This window comes from Didymella exigua (genome assembly GCF_010094145.1).
Source record: "Didymella exigua CBS 183.55 unplaced genomic scaffold M421scaffold_55, whole genome shotgun sequence".
NCBI classification, from domain to species: Eukaryota; Fungi; Ascomycota; class Dothideomycetes; order Pleosporales; family Didymellaceae; genus Didymella; species Didymella exigua.
In genome coordinates, this window is record NW_022984829.1 from 179,331 (window position 1) to 188,977 (window position 9,647).

Below are 9,647 nucleotides of genomic sequence, written 5' to 3' on the forward strand. Positions count from 1 at the left end.
TATTCCTTAATATATTTATAAAGGTTAACTACTAAAAGGCCTTTAAGGTATTAGGGCTTATTCCTACTAATATATAGGTAGTGTTAGATTGCCCTAAAGTACAGCTACATACCCTACTAGTAGTACCTCTACCTAAAACACTATAGCAATCTAAGACACGAAGTAATACACACAAGTTTAGGTTTTGTGGAAGCTGAGTGGTCTCTGATCGTTGATCAAGTGTGAAGAAAGTGATCAAGTTCCTTGTTCTATCTACGGTGCTGAATGAGCAGAATATATAACGTACTCTATCACCGAGCCGGTCATATCACCGAACCGGTCACTGAAAATCCCACTAAAAAACACAGAAACTATACCCCTGCATCTCAATAACTACTTAATGGAATCTTCTAAAAACTTCAGAATAGAGCTGCATCTATATTAATAAGACTGTTTAAAAGTCTTAGAGTGCTTAGCCCTATATTGCAGATGTTGTTTAGAAGATACTGAAATACAGGGGTAGCTGCAGGCTATCTTAACATCTATACTAGTTATTAGTCTAAGACTTTTAAATAGTTTTATTAGTATAGATGCAGCTCTATTCTGAAGTTTTTAGAAGATTCTATTAAGTAGTTATTGAGATGCAGGGGTATGGTTTCTGTGTTTTTTGGTGGGATTTTAAGTGACCGGTTCGGTGATATGACCGGCTCGGTGATAGAGTACGTTACACCAATGCTCATCCAGCTATACCCTAATTAGAGCCCTAATCATGGCTCCAAGCTATACCCGATTCCGCTCACCATGGCGTGATAGATCGCCAGTGTCTGATCGGTCCAATACCCAGATGCGGATCACGTGATATGCACCCTCACCTCGATCCTTGCTGCGACAGGTCTTAATCTAAGCTTGTAAGTAAGTCCTTCTAATAATTACTTAGTATAGTGTAAGAGGGGTTCTTAAGGCTTATAAAAGGGGCTAAAGAGATACTATACAACAACATTCTTATTAAGGCCTGCGTGCAAGAGCTTAAAGAGTAATTAGTAGTAATAACTAAGAGAAAATTGCGTAAGAGAAAGCAGATTTAGCATAGTGGCGCACTTAAGTATGGCCCAGCAGCATTGCAGGTAGCTGCTGAGGCGTGTGTAGCAGCTTAGCTATCTAAGAAGACTTAGGGTGGAGGTAGTTAACTAGGAGCTTAGTTAACTGTTCAGCGCTGTAGGAACTACAGCAAGACTAGACACAACGCAATAACGTGCTAGGAGGGTGTAGAAACTTCTTCTAAATCTAATGCAAGCACGCAGTATGCTAGGTTACTATTTAATAGCAAGTAGTTGTAGTTATAGTAACTTGTGTTAGTTGTGCTAAGAGAAAATGGCTGGTTTAGTGATATAGCCGGCTTAGTGATAATCTACGTTATCAGACAATTGTCTGCTCTTTAGTTGTAGTAAGCTTTCAGCAGTTTGCGCGTACGTTGAGTTAAAATAGAGCATTGTTGGCGCGTTCAGAGAGCCTGGGCTGGTTAACGTTAAACGCAGCAGCAGCAGCCCGATAGCTCTGAAACTGTCCAGTATTATAGGCCTGGAGAGCAAGCTGCAGTCTTCCTTCATGTTGAAGCAATAAGTCGCAATGTTGTTGAGACATACTGTGAAGTGCGGAGTTGTGTTGGTCTTGGCAGATTTTGACCGGTTCGGTGATATGACTGGCTCGGTGATAGAGTACGTTAGATAAGATAGACCTAGTAAAAGAAGTTGCAAGACTTCGTGCTTAAATTTCCTAACTAAGGGCTGTCAAGCCTCAGCTCCGGCCACTGAGACAAGCAAACCAAAAGGCAACATGGCTCACACTGATGGTGAGCCTGTGCTGGAACAGTACTGAAATCGTTACAAGACACAGGTCAGAGGTGGCTTCGCCACATGCCCAGCGTGACACCTGTATGCCTCGTGGCAGATTCATACCTATTCCACGTATCTCTCTTCTTGCCTGCGTCGTTACATCCAGCACGTTGTTGTCTTAGTGTTCTTTCTAATACCTTGTAGACTGTCGCAGCACACAGAATAGGAAGAGTCGCGTCTTTAAGAGCCTAGATAGCAAGCTGTATATCTGATTCCTTTGAGGCGCTTTAGCCTTGTTGCGTTGAGACATCGCGGGTTGTATGAAGTTTAGTGTGGTCTTGGCAAAATCCGGTCACTCGCCCGAGCCGGCCACTCGCCTTTGAGGTACGTTATGGCATCTCTTACATCATATCTGCACACAGCGCTTGATGGTAGGCATCTTGTCATACAGTACTCTTGACATGAGCGGTCCGAAAACACATGTTCAGTCATCTTCGACGTACTCTGCCAATTGAGGGACTTGTTCCCTATAAATTGGCGGCGGTAACGGCTCGTGGAATCCATAACCCAGGTTTGTTTGTCAGGATGACGCCGTGGTTCCGTCAAGGGGAGCGTACAAGCGGGCACCAGGATAACTCTCTCAGCAGTCCTCTCAGCAGCCCTGAAAGTTTCTAGGATCTTCCTGAAATCCCTCATGGTTGCGTATGATCGTGTAACTGCGTGTCCTGCGAAATGCTGGAAAATACAGCCGTACCAATCTGGACGGTGCACTTTGCCGCCCTAACTCTCGGCACATCGTTCCGAGCCGCTATTGTACTAACACTAGTACCCGCTCTGCGGCGTCATCTCCCAACTCGGCTTAGTTCGCAAACCGCTCAGCTCTTGCTGAGGCGTCTACCACCACGTGCCAAGACAGAGAGGGTAAAGAGAGCGAACGCTGGCATGACGAAGTATGCGCTGGGGATGAGCGACGTGCTGGAAGTTACCTGCATACACGCTACTCGCCGATGACTGCTCGAGTCTCCACTCTTTTGCCCACGCACCAAGTGCCTCTACTATGAACCTTCCACGCTCCTATACCACCAGGACGGCTTTCGACACTGCATCTGACGATGAGTTGTATTCTGCATGTCCTGACAGACCTCATCTTGCAAATACCTGGGCCATGCAGCTGTGCGAGGCTCCCTTGAACTTCTTTGATCTCCCTTTCGACGCAAGCGTTGCACGTTACGACCTGCCCTCAGGCTTGTCACCCAGGTCTCCAGAAGCGTCAGCGAATGCCTTCGCCGTTGCTGCCAACGTCGGGATGAGCTCGTTGCAGATCCCGCCCCCCGCTGACGCATCTCTACGACGCGCTTCGTCAACGCCCTCGCCTGGCAGCGATAAGCCTTTGAACAGCCCGAGCTGCAGTGCAAGGCTCGAGTCGCCTCCGCACGTAACAACTGACGCCGGGCCGACACCTAAGCGCCGGAAAAAGAAGCGCGGTTGGCCTGAACTCGATCTGATCGCCAACGGCGTCTCGGGCGTATCAGCCGAAGACCATTATTGCACGGCTCCCATCCCGCACAACAAAGTGGAGCGCAAGTACCGCGAGGGCTTGAACACCGAACTGGAGAGACTGCGAAGAGCCGTACCGATGCTGCTGCAGAGCCACGGTGGGAGTGGCGTTGGCCAACCAAAGCCTAGCAAGTCCATGGTGATTGCCGCCGCGATCAATTACATCGAGATGGTTACGCAAGAGCGCGATATGCTGCAAAACGAGAACGACGCGATTAAAGAGTATCGAAAGGAGACTAGCAAACATCGGGACGGGATGCAGGAGGAAATAGGCGAGATCCGAAAAGAGAAGAGCGCTTTGAATGGTGGGCGGTGGTCGAAGAAGCGGCGAGTGGGACCTGGTTCTGAGTGAGCCGATTGTTAACTGTTGTGGCAAGCATTGATTTCCAGATCCTGCCTGCCCACTAATTAATGGAGGTACTTATGAGAGCGTACCATCTGCGCTTCTCAAATTCTCAAAGTAATAAGCAAATGACACCACTTGCTGGAGGCTTTGAGATCTGCACTGCTCTCTCCAGAGCACGTAGTCTATAGAGCTGTCGCGTCCCCAAATTCGTCGGAGGACGCAGAGTGATCATAACTAGGCCCGTCTCTATATTAAGCGTTCAACTGCAGCAAGTGTGCTAGAGAGAAGAACTTGTGCGGTGGAGTTCGCATCGACTCTGATGAGTTGGCAGCGGATCTTGTCTGCACCAAATACAAACAATTACCACCCAGCGATGGTTGCATAATACGGGGTAGCCTCGGATGCGACAGCGACCTCCCCTCCTAGTAACGCACTCAATGGCTCTCCGCAGGGCTGAACGTAGCCTTAGTTACTTTCAGCTGTTGCGCAATTATTAGTCCCTTGTGAAAGAAGAGATGGCTTGTAGGTGCGCTAAGCTCACTCCGAAACCCGTCCTGCCACAAAGCCAGCATTGTGGATCTAATAGTCCAAGTAGGTGTTCCCTTTGGCGTAGCTCTCGTGGTGCTAGTAGTAGACCTTCGTTGGTCTGTTGGCGGCGCACGAACTGATGAAGATTGGTCACTGCGTGTCAGGTGGCAGCGGGAAGCACAGACATAGAAAAAGAGAAAAGCTTAAGGAGACTAAGAGAGTCACCACCATGCCTCAGCAGAGAGCTAGATTGGTTGCAAAAGCAGAAGTAGGAAGATGAGAGATCGTTTCCCCTCTTAGCATTAACGAACGAGTGTCGCTGTCTCTCGAACATGTGCCCCTCTAACAATTGTTTCCCCCCACATGCTCCCGCCCAGCTGCTCGTTTCCCTCTCTCAGCCCATCCCTCTCATGTTCAATCTTCGCGATGTATGCAACCGCGCACGACAACACCATCGCTTTGCTTAGTTTAGGCTGGCCCATGACGGCGCCATCCCCCCTCTGCAACAGTGTTGGGACTGCTCGTCTCAGCCTTTCAAGGCCCGAATTCAGCCCCTCGCGGTACTTGCGCTCAACTTGCACGTGTGGCTGGCGGGACGTATGCTGGCGATGCTTCCAAGACGGGGCATTGCTGGGTGGGCCTGGCACCGCTCCGGAAAGCTTACGATCAAGTCTTAGTCGGCCGCGCTTGCGCCCGGGTTGCTTTGGAGCCGGCTCTTCGCCTAGTGCAGGTGCTTCTCTGAGCTTCTCGTGCTCCGACGATGATGGAGGTGAAGATGCAGGGACGGGGATAGCATCGCCACAGAAAGGTGATGTAGAAGAAACACTGGTGCTAGGTGTGATAGGTATCCCTATGTCGAATGCGGGGACCGTTTCAAAGATGGAGGCGCATCCTGACCCCACCTCGTCAAACGGCTGCGCAGGGTAGAACACAGAGCCGCAATCCCAGCCCGAGGAGCAGTTGACGCTTGACTGGTGCCAGTCGAAATAAGAATGGTCAAGGAAGGTCGCTAGAGACTGGTCGGGTGGCGTAGTGTAAAGGTCGGCGAAGCAAGACTGATCGAACGGGTTTTGGTAGGGGACATGGTCGTTGATGGGCGAGTAGTCGGAGTCAGCGACCGTAAAGCAGGCGGTGAAACCTGAATACATGGCAACCTGGACGGAAAGAGCATCCAGTGAAGTCGCGATTCTGGTCAAGGCGTTGAGATGAGCGGCTGCCGCGCAACAATGGAGGACTGTTGAGGCAACAGATGACAGGGTGTGTGGTAGAAGACCAACGGCAAGTGGATGATGTAATACTGGTAGGCTACGTGAGTCCTGTTGCCCAAATATTTCTTCAGCGAAATATCTAATTGTTTCCAGCGCGTCCTCATATACTCGCAAGGTCGCCTCTTATGCGGCCAACAAATCTTTTGGGCGTGCTGCTACCGGGGAAATAGCCCATAACAACAGCCCACAGAGACAGCGATCGAGATCTGGTGGGCTGTTTACGAAACCGTCGAAGACGGGCCGTGGACCTCAGGCGGTGCAGGCCGGCATTGCCAAGCAGTCGTTCACGACCCTGATTCGCGCCAAGATAACGGAACATAAGAGGGTAGTGACTCGCAGTCACAGTCTGCGACGTGCCCAGCATTCCATCATTTGCCTGCTCTTTGAACATTGTCGGTCACGTACAGTTGAGCTTTGAATCTGGGGCTGGAGTGACGCCGAGTGAGGTCACGGAGGACCAAGGTGCAATTCTACCCTGCAAAGAGCCAGAGCAAGCAAACCTTCCACACCTGCCTAATTGCTCTAGACTGCTTCAGAGCCAACTTAGGGAGCTCCGGATATTTTTAATGCTTCATTCAACCCACGGACTGAAGAAATACTTCCCACACCCACGATACCCGCTTGCACTTCAGCACCTTATCAACGAAAGGTCCGAATGCGAGACCCCAGCGCAGCGAGGAAGAGAAACGGCACACTCCGCGATCGGGAAGCGATACCTATGCATCTGGAAGCGGAATGTAGTCAGCGCTACTCGGGTGCAATGCGACGAGCCCACCGCTAGCTGTACCTCCAAATTGTGTACGCATGCTCACAACATGACGGTGCTCAACGCATCGCCACCGCAGCTGTTGTTTGGGCACGACACAATGAGCGTCGCCTTGTCGCGCGATCTGCATTAACTAGGTACCGTAACTACCGGTAGCAGCGTGCAACGCTGCCCCGCCACGATCCTGGCGGATCGAACCCACAGCGTCCCATCACTAGTTCGTACGTAGCTAGAATTGACATCTAACTTTCTGGAGGATATGCAATTATACTTTGCGCATCGTTTGGAAGCAGTCATTTGCAGTGTTCATAGACCTGAATGCGCATCTGGTACAAAACTTGTGACATTGAGATTACAACACTAGTGTGATTTCCCCGCTGTGACTGACTGACCACTGCAGAAACCCCACCTTACACGTAAAGCACCCTTCCCTGTCATAAAGATAAAATATCATGCTGGTACTACGAGAGGTTTGTGTGCTGGTCAGATGACGCCAACCACAGCACTCGAGAGGTTGTGCGGCCCAGCCCGTCTTCTAGAGAAAGCCAATGTGAAAAGGAGTTGGAGCAAAAGGAGTCATTGCGACTCGAGGAATGTTTTTAAGTCTAGGTCAGCCATGCCGACTGATCTATTGGAGAAAATCATACAAGGATGTCTACTCTTGAAACTCCACATATGCGGGTCGCGGACACCAATAATGTGTTTGTGCCACGGTTCTGCGTGTCCACTTGCCCGATCAGTTGCCAAGCAGGCACTTCCATATTACTATGGGTTGACCGCGCATTATAAGCGAGCGCCGATTCTACAACGAGGACATCACGCCACAGCCTGACTGCACATGCCTCTGAAGTGGGCATGTCATTTCGAGGTGCGGCAAGAGAGTATCTGATTAAAGAAGTCCCTCTTACCCTTATTGGTAACGCCAGGACACTCTGATCGATGTTTTTGCGCGATTCTCCTTCAGCTCCTCAGCTTGACTATGACTCAAACACGCGCCAGCAACTTGGAAAGTACGAATCCAGGTCTTTTGGACAACCTTACTTTGAATTCTAAGAGTGAAGTTCCGTACCTTGGAGGCCCCCGAAATGGAGCAGCTCTCTTTCCAAACCCCACCTTCGACGTCACCTCGAAAGATGTAGCTAGCGATACAGCCACGTCGAAAGAAATCCCATGTCATCAGGAAGATGAAAAAAACACGAGCTCCACAGCAAGTGGCTTCCTCTCATGCAACAGAGGAGGAAACAAGGTCAACAAAGCGCCTTGGCTAGTACCTCACACCGCAGAAGAACAGAAGAACATGTGGTATCACGCATCTCTGGGTATGGGCAAAAAACAAGTTGCAGACGAATGGGGCTTCAAAAGCACAAGCGTTTCGCGATCGCATTCACCCCACGACGCTGCTAAGCCCCAAAGTACCATCAGCGACGAAGATTCCGGAAAAGCAGGAAGCCTTCAAGCCAGTTAGATCTGAGAGATTTGAAGACAGATTGAGGAGACACATATCTCGGTGTAGTTGTCCGTGCGGGTGAGGATCGCCACGGATGCTGTACACCAGATAAACCACGTGGTAGTCTTACAGACTTAGCGTAAAAAGCGTCCAGGAAATTGCATACAGAGTATTAAGAGCCACGAGGAACGTATTGATCATATGAGAAAATGGAAACCTTTGATTGCGCAGCCACATAACATTGCTGTGATGCGAATCACCGTCGTTTTTGCCTCGTGTTGGAGAAGCGAGTTGTCCAGGAAAAAGATTTAAACATCATGGCTGATAACCAAGGAGTGTAACAATCATGATAGATGGGACTGCTATAGAAATGAAGTCCACGCAGTGCCGCAAGGCCGTCATAACGTAGATTATCACCAAGCCAGCCATATCACCAAACCAGCCATTTTCTCTTAGCACAACTAACGTGGTCCACCACCGAGCGGATCACCCCACCGAGCGAATCACTCTGCCAAGACCACAACGCTTTCTACTATCAATTACAATGGCTTAACTAGTTGATCTTGAATTACTTTCCTGTGCAGATAGAGTTATACTTGCTACCCAAGCAATAAAATCCAACGCGTCACTAAGCCAGCAACGCGCTGCTGCTATCTACAAGGTTCCTCAAAGTACACTTAGCCATCAAGGCGCCAGAAGAACCCCACAACGCGATACCCACCCCAACTCATCTAAGCTTCAGAAGCATGAAGAGGAGGCAGTTATACAATATATAAGGAAGCTTGACGCTAGAGGCTTTGCCCCTACGCTTAGCCACGTACGTGGAATGGCTGACCAGCTACTAGCTAAGCGTAGTGGTGGCCAGGTTGGGGAGAACTGGGCCTATAGGCTGATCCAAGGCCGGCCTGAGGTCAAATCTCAGGTGACTCAACTCCGTGATTACCAGCGAGTCCTCTGCAGTAATCCAGCTATTATCAGCCCCTAGTTTAACCTTGTACGTAACGTTAAAGCTAAGTATAGTATCCTAGATTAAGACACGTACAACTTTGATAAGACTGGCTTCTAGATAGACGTTAGGGGGTCTGTGAAGGTAGTCACAGCCTCTAAGAGGCGCCTTAAGCTACTTAGGGTTCAGCCTAGTGACAGGGAGTAGGTAATGTTGATTGCCGCCATTAACGCTATAGGGTGGGTTATCCCACCCTTCATCATCTTTAAAGCTAAGAACCACAACTAGGCCTAGTATTATAACCCTCAGGATTAGAGAATAGGGGTTAGTAATAATAGATAGACAACAAATAAGCTTAGGCTTGCCTAGCTATAGCACTTTATTAAGCACACAGAGGTTAAGAAAGTAGGTAGTTACAGAATACTAATTCTTAATAGCTATAAGAGCCATAAGTCACTCGCCTTCTAGGATCTTTGTAAGGAGAACAATATTATCACCCTCTATATGCCCCCTCACACCTTACACATCCTTTAGCCGCTTAATGTAGGTTGCTTTGCCCCCCTAAAGTGTGTGTACAAGGAGGAGATCTAAGTCTTAGCAAACTGCTATATTAACTACATTAACAAGAAAGCCTTCCTAGCTGCACTTACCCTAGTATTTAACTAGGCCTTCTTAAAGGACAATAACATGGTTGGCAAGCAAGTCGGTCAGACAAGCGAGTCGGTCACCCCACCAACTTTTGCAACTTCAAAGCGATATATCTCAACAACACAATAATATTATTGCTAGATATTAATATAGTAGACTACTCTATATCAATAGTATCAGCGTTGCATGTGCGCGAGTTGTGCCCAGTCTCTTTACACCTAGTGCAGCGCCTTTGAGCGCGCTGGCTGAGGCCTGATCGCGCTCCTCCTTGACGCTCTTCATGAGCAATCTGCTGGTCAGCCTCATTTTGAGCCAGTATATCCTCTCCAG

The 9,647-nt window shown here is 49.1% G+C and overlaps 4 protein-coding genes across 4 annotated transcripts; 2 read left to right on the forward strand and 2 right to left on the reverse strand.

Annotated features, from left to right (window-relative positions):
- Positions 1–2,040: 2,040 nt before the first annotated feature.
- Positions 2,041–2,353, reverse strand: M421DRAFT_333330 (uncharacterized protein). Its single transcript, XM_033589401.1, has one exon. It carries the CDS (start codon positions 2,301–2,303, stop codon positions 2,139–2,141), a length of 165 nt encoding a protein of 54 aa, XP_033443348.1. The 5' UTR covers positions 2,304–2,353; the 3' UTR covers positions 2,041–2,138.
- A 394-nt stretch (positions 2,354–2,747) lies between these two features.
- Positions 2,748–4,147, forward strand: M421DRAFT_426203 (uncharacterized protein). The gene has a single exon (XM_033594328.1). The coding sequence runs from the start codon at positions 2,869–2,871 to the stop codon at positions 3,718–3,720; it is 852 nt and encodes a 283-aa protein (XP_033443349.1). The 5' UTR covers positions 2,748–2,868; the 3' UTR covers positions 3,721–4,147.
- Positions 4,148–4,531: 384 nt separating this feature from the next.
- M421DRAFT_426204 (uncharacterized protein) lies at positions 4,532–5,458 on the reverse strand. Its single transcript, XM_033594329.1, has one exon. It carries the CDS (start codon positions 5,388–5,390, stop codon positions 4,545–4,547), a length of 846 nt encoding a protein of 281 aa, XP_033443350.1. The 5' UTR covers positions 5,391–5,458; the 3' UTR covers positions 4,532–4,544.
- A 1,765-nt stretch (positions 5,459–7,223) lies between these two features.
- M421DRAFT_426205 (uncharacterized protein) lies at positions 7,224–7,952 on the forward strand. The gene has a single exon (XM_033594330.1). It carries the CDS (start codon positions 7,256–7,258, stop codon positions 7,739–7,741), a length of 486 nt encoding a protein of 161 aa, XP_033443351.1. The 5' UTR covers positions 7,224–7,255; the 3' UTR covers positions 7,742–7,952.
- Positions 7,953–9,647: the final 1,695 nt, after the last annotated feature.

Bases quoted from the DNA above. Each gene is read 5' to 3' on its own strand.
- M421DRAFT_333330 (XM_033589401.1), bottom strand. From the start codon at position 2,303: ATGACTGAACATGTGTTTTCGGACCGCTCATGTCAAGAGTACTGTATG.
- M421DRAFT_426205 (XM_033594330.1), top strand. From the start codon at position 7,256: ATGACTCAAACACGCGCCAGCAACTTGGAAAGTACGAATCCAGGTCTT.
- M421DRAFT_426204 (XM_033594329.1), bottom strand. From the start codon at position 5,390: ATGTATTCAGGTTTCACCGCCTGCTTTACGGTCGCTGACTCCGACTAC.
- M421DRAFT_426203 (XM_033594328.1), top strand. From the start codon at position 2,869: ATGAACCTTCCACGCTCCTATACCACCAGGACGGCTTTCGACACTGCA.